The sequence below is a fragment of the Protopterus annectens genome, chromosome 7.part0, assembly GCF_019279795.1.
Source record: "Protopterus annectens isolate FY-2018-M chromosome 7.part0, PAN1.0, whole genome shotgun sequence".
Classification (NCBI taxonomy): domain Eukaryota; kingdom Metazoa; phylum Chordata; order Ceratodontiformes; family Protopteridae; genus Protopterus; species Protopterus annectens.
Genome location: NC_056739.1, coordinates 1,259,625,461 through 1,259,641,693, shown reverse-complemented (window position 1 = coordinate 1,259,641,693; position 16,233 = coordinate 1,259,625,461). Strand labels below are relative to the sequence as shown.

The following is a 16,233-nucleotide window of genomic DNA, read 5'->3' as shown; positions in this document are numbered from 1 at the left end:
TGGCGCATGGTGATTATGCTCAGATTTCTAGGAAAAAAGACAAATCAGTTAAGCAGTACTATAACAAATGTTAAGCATCCCGTTTAACTTAAGGTCTATTCTTGCAATAGGCAGCATGACCCACCTGTACTGACCAGCAAATACAGTAGCAGAATAAAAAACAAATTTGCTTTTGCCTACTGTCCATACCAGTAATGTGTTCTGCTGTCCATACCAGTAACGTGTTCCTGACTTCATTTCAGTCCTCAGCAATTTATCCAAAAAACACAGATTTTATGAGGAACAGACCAAACATATGAGGCAAAAATCCGAACAGTTGACAGTAATGGCAAGGTTAGTGTAAACATAACACACCGTCTTACACTGTCTTTCTGACAGCACTTGCTAAAGTGCTTTATGGCTTTGAAACCTGTTAAAACATTACTTTTTTCTTTCTGTAACTACTAGTACATGGAGCATAAAAAGCTCTATCTACTACAAAGAATTATGATCAGGTTTCCAATCACAAACCTTAATTACGAGTTCTCGACATAAATGCCAAGATTCACCTCTCCCTCTCAAGCTTCGCTCTCAAGATGAATATTTGGCATCCATGTCCCAAACACAATAAGCACATTATGATCGGCAGCCAGATTATAATCCTCTGTATCATACAAACTGAAAGGAATAAAGACAACATACCACATATCTTCATGGTGGGCCTACTTGTATTTACTTCTTATTCAACAGGATGTCTCAGACTAGAAGGTGGTTACTATCTACATTTACTTATTTCTATTTGTTAAGCAGGGTAGAACACCGGAAGGGACAATAGGCTGTTTTCAGACTCAACCAGAGAGTAAGCAAAGAAAAAAAGAAAAAAACAATTACAGTTTTATAAAATATGTAATAGTACAGAAACTCTTTAATAAGACAATAAAAAATGCTAATAATACATGAATAGTAGCATCGGGCAGACTCACTAAAAATGAGAAACAGACACAGAAAAGAAAAAGAACAATGACAGTCGGCATATAGAGAAGAGTTGTCACAGAAAGGAGGGCAACAATTGGAAGGATACAAAAGAAGTGTTATACACAGCCTATACAAGTAAAGAGGTCAGCTGAAGTCGTCTCTGTTTTTTCCTAATGAAATGAAGAGATGGGGAAAGGTTGATTAAGTTCAAGATAGTTTTCCCTTTTCTCTCTCTCCTCTCTCTCACACACACACACACTACTTTACCATTAAGATGTTAAACACATAAACAAATAATAGATTACAGCACAATATGCAAAAGTACCACAATGCCTGGTAAGTGAATACAAGATGCAAGTCAAAGATTTATCAGTGTAGTTTAACTACTTCAGTCTATGGAATCTTCTGCTACCAAGTTTTAGTATACTATTAGCGGTCTGAGATAAACTAAATTATTTTCTTTTTAATTATTCAACATTTCAGCTTTCGTACAACAAGCTAAAAAAACTCTTATTGTCCTCAACAGTTTCCCTACAATTATTTTGGGTACGTGGATGTCCACTTACTGCTTTGCTTCACTTCTGAAAAAATATGTAACATACTAACTCACCATAAATTCTCCCTCAGTTAAAGGGTGCACTGTAACATTACAGTTACCAAATGGAAAACAACAGTTTTCTGAAAAGAACATGCTCACTAACACAAGATAGTAAACAATAAGAAGTGATGTATTATCTACGTATGTACATCTAAAAGAGTAGTGTATGGGAAAATCTAAGTCATAAACTTAAACTTACAGGTTTATATAGTTGTGAAAGAAAGGGATATACTTACAGAGAGTGTCCCACAAATGTATTGTAAGAAATATCCAATAATTATGAAAAGTCTGGTCTGCAAGTGCAATACAAAAATGGATACTTCCACCCCACACCCCACCCCAGCAAATGGCTGCTGCCTACTAGTAATATACTGATGTGAACAAATGTAAAACCCACCTTCTTTGTGGGGAAACTGTTGCATCAGCACTGACGATGAAAAATAAAATTATAACTTGTGTGTGCACAAGCACATGTATTTGGGGGCACAGTATAAATAGAATACATTCATACAATTGCTCTGTGAAAAGTACTCAGCAAAACAATCTCTGATATTACATTTATCCAAAGACTATTGCAGGAAAGAACATAACCTCACACATTATACGCCAATAAATACTAAACTGGGTGAGGCTGCAGAATGCATGCACATAAAGCTCGATTCACTGATAACCAAGGGCCGAAGTGGCTCAGAATACTAATACACAAACACAAGCACCCACTCTGCATGATGCATTAAATCAGAACATTTATGTACGTGTGCCATCAGTGGCTTCAGACCACATCTTTACAAAGTGCAGCGAAACCAACAAGGAATATCTGGGCACAGAGTAAAAATGAAGTCAGAGGAAGGGAAAAAAAAAAAAGGGGGGGGGTGCAAGTATGGTTTTGGCTGACCTGAACAGGCACTACTCCACAGAAGGTAAGAAAACAAAAAGCTATCCTTTACCTTCAGACTGACTCTAGCAGTGGCTGTTTGACCATCTGGAGAGATATCAACACAGACGGCATTATGGTGAATGTGTTTCTGAATGCTGTACAATACAGAACACATACTAGCTATAGCAAATGTGACTGTACACTGCAACACTTAGCCAGCCAGGATGAACTACTGTCCACACGTAACACATCAAGGTCATTACATCTCTCCTCATCCTCATGCCTTGGTCCCCAACTAAGAGTAAATAAATCACAGAAAACTACACAGAATAACACTGGGTGAAATGACATACAAAAAGGACTACAATGCCAGTTAGCGCTAAATCAAACTAAGAATTCTAACAACTTTAGTAGTTCACGTTTATGGGAGATTACTAGGCTAATGGCTCAAGAGCCATTACAAGCCTGGCCAATTTTACCCAGATTTGACCCAATTTTCTATCCCTAGGGGAAAGATCACAAGGGTCAGCAAGCAGGATTCTGACAATTTTTACCAAGACTGTCTTTGTCCATAAAGGACAGGGCCACCATCCAGGAGTGAATTTGTGATTTCCCATCTATTGAGCCAGACTGTGCTTGAAGACAGTCAGGGAATGGCTCTGCTTCACATGAACAGGAAGCATATTTCAGATGATGGGCAATCTCTGGGACACATATCTGTCTTTCCAGCATGATCTATGCATATCACAGATCAGGTTATCTTTGGAGCAGGTAACCCTTGTGCATTTAGTTTTGCAACTATGCAACATTTAAATCAGGGCTGAGTCAGAAACTGCTCAGGCACAGATCAAAATACAAAAATATTAAATACCAAATTAGTTTTAAACTCGCTTTGCTAAACCACAAAAGCTGTTACTTTACAAGAAATCAATATCACCAATGACATTTCTAACTACACATAACCTGCATCTGGTTTCTTAAGATCTCACCTCTGACATCCAGTCATCTCTCCATAAACCTATAACCTTCTCAACAGAAGTTGAAAATGTTGCCTCACACTATTAGTCTAAATTATACCTATGCAAAATACATATGCTTAATGAAAGAAAAAAAGGCTTACTGATCGCTGCAAATTTTAGAAGTCACGGGAAGACATCACAATTACACTGTAATAAATACAACATAAAATAAACAACTGTATCAAGAACATAAGTTTTAGTATTACAAGCAAAAAAGACAGAGTTCCTTTGTCATAGAAGCAGCACAGCAAGAGATACATTGTAAGAGAACAAAAACAAAAAAACAACATATAAACAAACAAGGTGCAGCCAGGTTTAAGATCCAGAGGCATGAGACAATAGAAAACTGATGCATTCTGCTGCCTTTGTACAGTGTAAGAATGGAAGAGAAAACAAGACTAGAAAGGTGAACTAATGCTTTGTGGTGTGCTCCATGTCTACATATGCAACAGGAGCACTGGCTGTGTCTTTCACGGCACACTGATGCCATATAGAGACAAAACTCTGCAGGACTTAATTGGCTCAGTTGAAAGAAATGTTGGGAGTACTTAATGTTGTCTTACATGGACCCTGTTAGGAAGGAGCCTACTGAAGTACCTTGTGACTGTGATCAAAGGCCATGTATGTGATGCCCCCTCCACTGGATCAGTCTGTTACAATCTTATCTTTTACAAGCATGTAGAGCTTCTTGAACTTAAGTACCTTATTCATCAATGTAACCCATGCCAACTTCACTTTCCAAAACAACTCGGTCCAGGAAAAGACCACTGAATCTTGTTAACCACTTAATAAACTTAGACCTCATAATGTCAATGAGACAAGTATACTGAGTATGCCAAAGTACAATGTTGCAATGTAATACACAGCCACTCAATACATAATTTTCAAATAAACAATTTGCAAACACTAGGTGCACACAGAATAATCTCATGCATCCAGCAATGGAGAAGTCTTATTGCAGACCAAAGCTATTCCACCATACTCATTACAGCTGGTTACAATTTTCAGTACGCCCCACCTCTCGCTTTCCAACCATCTCAAAATGCAAGGGACAGAAGCCTATGCTGCCAGTCATAGCTTACACCTTAATCAGCACTAAGCAAATGTACCTCCCTCTCCACTATGTAGAAGTAATGCAGAAGTACAGAATTTAGTGCAAGAAATCTGGGGGAAAGGGACTACAAACAAAACCAGAAACGAAGTGTCAACAGCAAGTACTATGACACATTATCTTGAAGTCTCTAACCCTTAAAATTATAAAAAAAAAATCAAATCTTATCCAAGTGACTTAAATGAAACTTGAATAAAAACAAGACAATGGAAAATCCATTACCCCTGTTCGATTTTCACTTAGAAATGTATATGGTCACAATGAGTAATGTATACAGTCACAGCGAGAAATGTATACGGTCACAAAGTCTAATGCTGCAATATACATAGTGTCCTCATCAGAACTTACCACATTAAAGAAACAAGTCAGACCATATATGTAACATTCATAACGTGCATTTTACTTGTATATGCTTTAATACCAGATTTAATGTTGCCAATTGTTACACTATAAAACGTTTACTGCACAAACAATTCAACTGTGTTTATTAAAGAAAGCATAAATGGTCAGAAACCATTTTCTGGACAATGAGTGGCTGAAATTAGTCTGTTCAACTGGAGATTCAGTGGTGCATATTCACCCCATGCTTGCAGGTGATTTCTCCAAGTGTCAAATCTCCTCTCACCTTCCAAAATCATACTGGCTAAGACTGCCCATACATGCTGCATTTGCACAGATCACGGCTGAAAAGGGTCAAAGACAGATCAGTTCACTCTACCTCATTAATGAATGAATAAATTCAATTTCAGTTGAGGTCCATGTAAAAAACATGCAACATTTGCAATGACTACATATTTATTTTATTTCTCATACAGGATAACGTGGCTGGGCAGAGACCATTTTTACCAAAGACCTGTGGGAAAACAGTTTTAGAACATTAAACATTCACAACTACTGACAATAAATATATTGTATTAGTAGTAGTAGGAGTAGTAAGGTACTTAATCCTGCCAACATACAGGTATGTTACTAGAAAAAAAAAAAACTCACTGTTCAACAGTAGCCAACATTCAATAATCAGTGAAAACTAAAACAATGCATGCAGTCTATTAGACAAACACACATCCTTTCAATGACCTTGACCTGGTAAATTACTCACACAAGGTGGATAATCAGATACCAAAGACAGCAACACTAAAAGACTAGATTAAATTTGTATGGTGCAATTTGGTGCAACTTGTTGCTGTCCACTTAACCTTCACTCAAGTGCTACTTGTCAAAATACAACATGTTCATAAACGCACATTCAAAACTTTTTGAGAGGGGTCAATACCCCTTAACTTTCCAACCAAATAAATGCCACTAATCGGATGTACACCACTTAAATTCAATATCTCAATATTGACGTAGGAGACTATGGAGATAAACAGGGTGGCAGTTCAGCTCCTCTCAGGATGCATTATTTTACAAAAAGCATTATTAATAGGAAACAAAGTAAACAGTTACACTTATGCATGACACTAAAGAGGAGCAACAGCCCCCATAAATGATGTTTTGTGTTGTGGGAGGCTCAGGTTGTTCCATGTATTTTTAAATTTTAAACCATACAGTTCAATTACTTAAGAAGTATAAAACAGCCTAATTAGATACACTTGGTTAACCATTCAATTTCTGAATTAACAGTGACTTACAAAACCAATTTCTGAATTAACAGTGACTTATAAAACCAAAGTAGAGGTGTGTGTGTATAAATAAAACGCACACATACATATTATACACACACATATATATTACGTACATACATATATATACACATACACACACTGTATGAACTGGTCAGTGACCAGGTCCACACCTTAGCTGAAATGATAAATCTTAAAGATAACTTATAGAGTGTACATCTGGTTAACATTTTAAAATACATTGGCTTTGTGGACGCTACTATTCTCCAACAGCTTCTTTACTTATTCTTCAAGACTGCATGGGAGCTACTGCCTATCACAGCTGGAAAAAGAGAGTAAGAAAAACAACCAGTCCTACACAGGATGTCAAGTCTAGTGCTGGAGAAACATATACCTATGGGTAATTTTAAGAGGCTTTCCAATTTGCCTATCAGATATGTCCATTGTTGTATGAGGAATCCAAATCACCCAGCAAAAATCCAAGTGGCGACAGAGAGGACAAGCAGACTCCCCACACAAGCACCAGGTTAATGAGAAAATGAACCAGAGAACCAAGCACAGTGAGGTAACAATGTCAACCACTAAATGTCTCAGCTAGCTACCCTCGTGCATTGCAACACTTAATGTTAAGCATAGAAAGTCAGGGAAAAAAAACAAAATACCACTGTGCTCAGTCTATTTATGTTGAACACTCCTCTATAGAGGGAAAAAACAGTAAGTGAACCAGTCCAACCTAAAAGGTGAGTAGCGTTTCAACTCATCAGTTTCCAACATTTTACCAAACTCTGACACACTTCACTTGTATTTCTGACAAACTGATGCATGCCAGGTTTTATGGTTGTGGGGGACGGTTAGAAAATAAGGACCTGTGACTTTTAAGACGCCAACCCTCCAAACTATTAACACTATAACACAGCGCAGCAATCTTTTTCTGCTTCTTCTAAACTGAATTACTTTCAACAGCAAATTACAGACGATCAACAAAGAAACATACTTGAAGGTAAACCCATACAGAAAGCTTCCTTATCTTATGACATGTAATATATATAAATATTCTAAGTAAAGTTAAGTGATATGACTTTAAAGCCCACAGGCTGAGCTGTATGCTGTCTGCTACTGCCTGGTAGTACATAAAACTAAACAGGGCAACAACCGTCTCCAAAAGACTACTTATAACAGTTACGATGACAGAAAACTAACTTCAACACAATACACATTTTCTGCAAAAGCTAAATTATGTGGGGGAAAAAAGCGGGTACGCCCGTAGGTAAATTTGAGAAGCAAAGTCTCCTATACAAACAGAATAACTTTGAGCTCTCTTAACAGCATTTGACAGAAACGTGTCAACTTTTCCAGTTTAACGTTATGCTATTCCGCAGCTTTGCTCAAGCAAGCCGCACACAAAAAAGATTTCTTACAATTTGCTAATCACCAAAGCAGATTCACAACATAAAATAAAAGCAAACAGAGAAACATGGGATATGTCTAATATGGACACTTCTCAATATATGGAAATTACTTACTATCATATAATCAAACCAGTACGGTACAATGGTACACACAAGTGAGAACACCCCAGAAACAAAACTAGTAAGCTTTCATACAGTTCTGCAAATGAAGAACATACAAATGACTGAAACATCTGGTATCCATGTCCATTTAAAATACAAACATAAAAAAATTCCCCTACCTGGGCCACAGAGTCGACTGAAATGATGAGGGTTATAGCAGATAACAGGACTGTCCAGGAACCCAAAACTCTGACACTCACACAAGGACTTGAGTTCACCGGAGTGCTGCAAGTCTGGCCAGCGGAAAAGTTTACAAAGCAGGAAGTGCGGCGGTGCTGTAAGTTGCCCGTTACCAAGGCGCACCTCAGCACGGGACGCCATCACACAGCCACCCGACAGGCCTCCCCTCGACTCCACGGCCTCGAGGAGCACATCCAGCGCCCTCTCCTTAAGGCGCTTTAACAAGGAATATGTGGCCGACTTAAGCTCCTGATCCGCAACAACATGGGCCCTGGCATCCCAATCACCTTGCCGCAGGCAGCATGATGGATCTAGGTCCCTGCCACCGGACGAATGGTCACACTCCAGCTGCAGGTGATTAACGTCCCCACGAGAGGAATCGAGACGCCGGGAAGTCAAGGAGTCCCTTTCCTTAAATAAGCAGCAAGTCACCGTCGTGCCTTCTTTCTCCCGTAGTACCGACCGCGGGGACGACTCCTCCTCCCGCGGACTCCGGGTACACATCTCCTCCTCCTCAGTATCCTCTTGGTCCACAGTGTGCCCAGCAGTCCTCCTGCCTGGTCGGTGGCTATCCAAGCCCCTCACCATTCCTGGGCAGTTAAGCCCTGCTGCTGGATAAATCTCTGATCGGACAACCTTTTCAGGAGTTCGGCTGCCCATCTCTTCCAGCCACTCATCGCTGCTCCTGCTGCCGCCATCTCCCGTCTCCCCATTCGCAATTACACGGCTTTTCCACAGTCGCCGCACCAGTCCCGTACGTTTGGACCTGAACATACGATAGCTCAGAGGTTGGAGCGCGGCTGTGTTTTATTGTTTATCTTTGCTGCTTAAATTCGAAGGGATTGCACCCAGTTTTGGAAAGTAACACATTGCCAAGACACCGTGCAGATTTTGCACAGATTATCAGATTAACACAGTAGACCATTTGCAACATCTATGTAAAATTAAAAAAAAAATAAGATGCAGTGCGAGTGAACTGCCATAAGCTATTAATGCATTCAACTGGAGTCTAGAGAGACTGCAAACTTGTATTGCTGTCTCTTCTGCAGAGACCCACGGAACCAAGACAGTTTTTACATTGAGCAGCATGCATAAAACTATATGCTCTTAGAAATAAAAGGTGAATAGTGATTTACTGTTTGTTCTTGCATTGCCAGGGTTTTCATTTGATTGCTGCTGCAGAATAATTACTAAATAGATCGAGCACCAGATCGGTTTGGAACGAGTTTGCCAAACGCTGGGGCCTTTTGCAGTTACTTGTAGTCTCTCCACTAAAGTTAAACTCTCCACCTGAATGGAGTACAGTGAATAAATAATCCAAAATAGAAAATGTCCCACAAGAAAACAGTCCTTGACCTAAAAACAACACTTCCAGGGAAACAGCCTGCAGATTTTGAAACTCCACAGCAGATCGAGCGGATCTAAACCCAAACAGCTATGATCCAATGGTGCACGTAATGCATGTAACTTTGGCAGTAGCTGTCTTTCGCTTTTTCTCTTGTCTTTTTCAGCTCCTGTCAGCTCCTACTTGCTTCCAAGACCACATCCAATTTCATGCACCCTCGCTGAGTCGCACACATTCACTCACACCAGCACCCCCCCCCCCCCATCCGAGCACTGGAGCCATTGGCTGCCGCCCATCATGTGCCAGTCTAGACACTTTGGCGGCTCACTGCCGCTGCACTTATTGTTACGCAAACAAGGTTTCGAGTTTCGGGATTCTTAAAGGGAACACGCCATTAACAATACTCTGGAAATGACAGGAGAGTTTGGCAATGCTACTGGAACACATCTGCAACGCAACATTTGCTTCAGAGAAAGCCAGTATAAAACAGTACATCAAAATTTAAAAGCAGAGAAAGGGACGTGTATTTAAGGGACTACGAGCATGGGTCCCCATTACTAAGAACATCCTTCTGCGCATGCGGGCACATGCACGCAACTATGTACACACAACCACGTGCGCCTGTGTCTGATAGCCCATTCATCACTGTGCTCGCGTACTCCTTTGAGCTGTTTCGAGTATTTTTTTCTAAGTTGTTTTGTTTTTTTCTGATAAATTGTTCGTCTATCTCAGACCTTATACATTTCATTGACTTTTCAATTTTAATTGCTACTCACATTATATTCATTGACCACTATAGAGATAAAACAGTTTTTTTCAATGCACATACACAAATGTGTTCACACACGCTCAGATGCATATCTAACTATAATAGATAAATACCAACACACACACATATAAATATGTGATTTTTTTCTGAAATGGAAATAATTTACTGTAGTCCGTAATAATCACCATAAATGTCTAAACTTATTAACTAGACTGTCCTCCCTTCTTTCCGTAAGTCTCCACAAAACTTTTCTATGATTGTAGCATACCACGTTGTCACCAGACATCGTAATTCACAATAATCGCGCAAATTTCATATTCCAAACATTACTGCATAAATATATTATTTATAAGAAGGCCATCGACAAACACCTGAATTGAGAAAATGGTAACAGCCATATGTTATTTTCAGTCAAATACCAGTTAGTGCCAGTGGTCAAGGAGATAAGCGTAAAGCAGGATTGCTCTGAGAGCATTTGTTTGTTTGTCGTAATTTTCTGAACGCTACATAGCCGTAACAGTCAATACCGTCTTACTTAAACGGCATTAAAACTTTTGTCGCCATTTCTTATTGTCTCCATTTGTTATCAGACACATGAAACACAGGCTGCCTTACAGTATACAATGGTGAATCTAGCTAATGTTTTGAGATCTTCCCCTTGGTCTAACATTTATGTAGGAGAATTGACAATAAACTGTGTTTTCCCTCACTAACCTTTGGTCTCTTTTACTAGTCTTGGCTTTCACCTTTATATGATTGTAACAACATAAGTCTGCCTGCATATACTATTCGGAGAAAGTGAATACCTGAAGAAGGAAAACAAACAGAACATTTTCCCTAGTACAATCACTCTTGTGGGCCATCAGGAACCTTCCTAACCCCTGCACTAACACCATGCTGTCCCTGATCTAAACCCCTAGGCTGCTGAAATTCCTGTGCTTTAATGAATGGGTTGGTCAGTGCTTGATAAAAAGGCCTTGCCTTGCCTTAGATAGTCTTTTCTCCATTACTCAATACTCTTCCCACCCTGATCCTTCATAGCTGACTAACCTATTCAAATTCATCTGTCTAACCCTAATTCTGTCCATATCTCTCCAACTCTTATTGCAATAATTCTTGACAAAGTTAAAAATAATGGGGAGAGGGGACTTCTCAGAAATCACAAAGCGGCCAAATGCAGGATGCAAAAAGTGAGTGAGTCAAACCCAGGACTGTAGGATGAAACTCATTAATATCTTGTAGACTTCATCCTCTGTGCTAAACTGCTTGTGCTAAACTGCTTGCATAAAGACATGCACATAAACTCACATTCATCAGCTAGTATTTATATATATATATATATATATATATATATATATATATTTTATTTTTTTTTTATTTTATTTATATATATAAACACAGACATATAAATGGATTTTATATTTATTTATTTCCAGTTTTAACTAGGATGATCTGACCAGGCTTTTTACCCATTTTGAGTCACATCCATGGGTCTAAAACTACACACGGAACAAGTACATATAATATATTGATTCCATCACATCAATTTATTAATGAACATTAAGTACATCATGAGATTACAGAACATGGAATGAGATATGCATGTGAGTGTGCATGTCTCTCTCGCTATATATATATATATATATATATATATATATATATATATATATATAAATGCATGTGTGTGCATATATATATATATATATAGAGAGAGAGAGAGAGAGAAATATATATGTGTGTGTGTGTGTGTGTGTGTGTGTGTGTGTGTGTGTGTGTGTGTGTATGCATGAATATTTATCTATAATATATCTATGGATACCATAAATTTTGCTGACAGTTTAGTTTATTGAACGCCATTCCTGTTGTCAGAAATGGTCAAAAGCATAATTTGTTTAGTGCGAAAAGAAATGAATCGTACAACATTAAATATTAGGTAAGTAAACTGTGTAGTAATGTCAAAACTTTCATTTATAACAAAGTTTAGGCATTGGGACTGAGTTTGTTTGTGTGGGGGTGTTTATGGGTTAAGGTTAGAGTAAGGGATACCTTTAGTATTAAGGTTGTGTAATGCTATGTGTGAAGTGATTCTGTATGTCTGTGTCTTGTTTAGTGGTACTATTAGGGAAAGAGTGTTTAGTAACTTAATGTGTAGGGCTGGGGTTAAGGGCAGAGAAAGGGTTAGAATTAGCACATATGAATAAGGTGGTGCAAGAGGACTGAAGCCTAGATCTTACCTTAGAAAAAAACCCTTTATTTAACACCACCACCACACAAGACACTTACACACATACCACACATACACAACACAGGAACAACACTGAAAACATATGTTTCCTTAGCCCTGATTCTAACCATAACGAGGAAACACATGCATACACTCCCAACACATCAGAAACATAAAACAAACACTACACTAAATGTGTGCATTTCATTCACACTAATCACAGAAAAAAATGTATAAGTGCAGCCCCTAACAGTTTATGTAACTGGACTGATGACAGAAAATATAACAAATTCTAGTGATAAAAAATTGAGATTCTGTTGAAATTTGTCCCTGATTTGTTGAGAGCTATGATAGAGGGTACCCACATTCGCAGACACATTCATCCTAATAATTCCTCTTTACCTGGATCTACTAATAAAAATCTAGTCTTTGATGGCATAGACAAAAACAAAACTGTTATGCTGTCTGTTTGGCCAGAATCATATCTCTCAACTGTCCAGATTTTTGCAGAATGTCCAGATTTATGTCTTATATTTTTGGTCTATTCCTGATAAAATGTGTGATTTTCTGTCAAATCAGTGAGGATTGACATCACTGAATAATAGCGTTTCAAAGTTCATATCCTTCAGAAAATGCATGCTAACCCAACTCTTGTTGTTTTAACTACTTTCTAAGTTTATAAGAGCAATATTTAAAATTTGTCCCTATTTTTGGGCCTTTGTCCACCCATTATTTTAGGCTTTGCCCAGATTTCCTGCACTGAGATGTTGAGATGTATGGCCAGAATAACATTGTTGACAAAGATGAATGTGTGTTTTATTGCTGAATATAACTCCTCATTAAATGTGGGACAGCAGTAAATTTAAGACTGTAACCCAAACTGTATACCCCTCTTGATTTGCAATATTACCCATTTCATTTCATCCTAGTCACATCTATATCTTATTTTACAATGACCCCATTTGAAATTCCCCACCCACCATTAGTTTTAAAAATTCTGTTTTTCTTTTCTTAAATTGCTATGTACAATAAACTGTTTTTCTCGGTTTATATTTGTTTCCTCTTCCCCGTACAAACTTTCTAAACATAAGGTGCTGGTTAACAGCTGCTGAAATGTCCATTGCTGGAGAGTAATATGTTAGTTATTTCTGTCTCACATGAGAATAAGGCAAGTGCTGAGTTCATGCTAAATGTATGACAAAGCTTTGCTTCTGACAAAAGCAAAAAAAAAAAAAAAAAAAAAAAAAAAATCACCAGAAACTGACCATGTCTGTTTCACAATATTATTAATGTACATGTTTCAGTTTTCTTTTCAATACATACAAGTAAAGCAATTTTAAAGTTTTATAACCATAAATCAGACTATACATACTGAGGAAAAACACTTATTGCCACTAATACCTGCTGAGCAGAGAACACTTAAAAAAACAACGATTGTGGCACCTAAGTATGTCTTTTAAAAATGATACAAGTCTGTATGCAATGACAACTGCATCCACTAAGGGGCAAAGCATAACACAGAGAGTACCCATTACTTCAAACTGTTGCTTTAAAAGAGCCCCACACAACTTTTCTAATGTTGTGAAAATATATGTAAAGACTCAAAGTTTCTAGGAAACTAAATTCAGCTACGTTCCCTTAACACCATTCATTTCAGAAATCCCTTTTGTAATTTTTTTCAGTTGTCTACATTTATGCAATTTTGCATCAGAAAATTTAATCCCTGTTGTTTGTGAGGCACAAAATCTTTCATTTAACAGGAGCAGAAGCACTGTTCCATATATCATATTACACATTAAGAAGGATATGCTTTCAGTTATTAAAAAAAACACATCACATTCCTCACTAGGTAAAACGACCATATTCATTTCAAAATACACATTTCTGTTGTTCCCACACTGAATACTGCTGTTCATTTAATAACTATGACTACAACTTTTGTGGGGCTTATTTGCCTCATATTTGAAATAATGTCCTTTGATTTTTATATACAGAGTCAGTGTGTGCACACCTTTACCTAGGCTAGAGCAGAAAGTGCTTTGATAATCATACAATTAATTGGGTGGCGCAGTGGTGCAGCGGTTAACGTTGTCGCCTCACAGCAAGAGGTTCTCTGGTTTGATTCTCGGCTAGGGTGCCTTCTGTGTGGAGTTTGCATGTTCTCCCTGTGTTCGTGTGGGTATCCTCCAGTTTCCTCCCACATTCCAAAAACATGCATCTGGAGCATTTCTCCCCAGGCCTCTGCTGAAAACAGGCTCTGTTGAACCCAGTCGGACTATCCCCGGTCAACAAATGTTAAATAAATAAATATTACAATTCAGGACATCTCTAAGCTTTCTCAGGGGTGATGGGGAAATTGCTTATTTTATTATAGAATGCTGCAAGTGTCACAGAAGCACTGCAACATATGTAACAGTACCTTCATTCACCCTTCAGTACAGCTATGTTTTTAATGGTGTAAAATGCCTTTATCCTCTGCTTTTATCCTCATGGTTTATTCTGTGTAGAGCTACCTGCCTGCAAAATGACTATTCATACACTGGGATGAGAAACTTTTTGTTTAGTCTCTCTTTGCCTAGATCATAGCTGTCAGCCATCCCTTACCAAAGGTGCAACCTAATGTTTAAAAAGTTGACGTAATGTATAAAATTTGATATGACTCAAGGCTAGAAATGCAAAGTACACTAGAATCAAATGCAATAGAATTACCTGTTTGTAAACTGCAGAGCACTACAAATTGTTATAAATGTATGCACTAATTATAATTTGGTAGGATGTGAAATAAACTTCTCCTTACAGAACTGAGGACTTTTGAGAACTAAAATGACTGATATACTTCAGAACTTATGACTGTTGAGAGATATGCCACAGTGTTGTCTATCCTTGAGAAGATGACCCAAAAGTTTGTTTGGCATAACAGCTGAGATACTGAAAAATGCACATTGTTGGGGCACTACATACAGCAAGTTTTTCATGAAAAATAAATAACACACAAGACTATGGCTGGATTAAAAGGTATTAAACTTTATCAAATCAGCCATGCAGCAAACAGTTGGTGGGCTCAGTGAAAAAATCAAATTGATTAACAGAATATTTATTTTCAAAAGTGTTTTGAAGTTCAATTAAAAACACTGAACAGATAAATCAGTCAGTGGTTTACAGTACAGTAATAAAGTTGATGTATCTGTCTATCTATGTGTGTGTGTGTGTGTGTGTGTGTGTGTGTGTGTGTGTGTGTGTGGAGTTATTCTACCTAAGTACTCTTCTTCCTGGAGCTTCTTCTTGACCTATCAACAGGACTTACTCTGTGCTTTCAACCAATAAGAACAACACAAGTCAATCCTATGGACAGGATTAGAATTTGAAAGGTAGTAGCAAATCATATAGTAAAAAGTAATCACAGCCACTTGCCTGTCTGTTAGGGAAGAGAAAGATCAATGCTGGCTGGACCTCCATGATTAATGATTAATGATTAATGAATCAGGCATTTCTAGTCTAAGTCACACTATGACCATGACTTTCTAATGTTAAGTATCTGCCACTGGACCCAAAAGCATCATATCAACCCCTTTTTTCAAAAAGGTATAAGCAGTTTGCCTTAAAAAAACAGACAAACAAAAAAAAAACAGCATTTTTACATTTAAAACTCATTTGTTCTTTGCAAACACAGCTTACTTGCAATTAGTCTCATATTTAACAGTGGTTATAGAGGCATTCTAAACTAATCTATGTTTTTTTAATTAATGTCTCTTGGGATTTCATTATAAAATATTAACATCAACATTTTTCTCAATCATGTCAAACCTAGACTGTAACAATTTAAAATCATGCAATTCATTTGAACTTTCAAGCTGAATAGTTTAAATGTTTTGTAATATAATTAAACTTTTCAATAGTCCATTTAAAAATTTCAGAGCAATTTATTTGCAGTTATTTACAGCTTTGCATGTACATTAGAATTTT

General features: G+C 37.7%; 1 protein-coding gene across 1 annotated transcript in view; it reads right to left on the bottom strand.

The window, feature by feature from the left end:
• Nucleotides 1-9,532, bottom strand: part of SMAD6 (SMAD family member 6) — a 509,609-nt gene extending 500,077 nt beyond the window's left edge. The window contains exon 1 of the mRNA XM_044077875.1: nt 7,872-9,532. Coding sequence (XP_043933810.1) covers nt 7,872-8,706 — 835 coding nt within the window. The 5' untranslated portion in view covers nt 8,707-9,532. The remainder of the gene's footprint in view (nt 1-7,871) is intronic.
• Nucleotides 9,533-16,233: the final 6,701 nt, after the last annotated feature.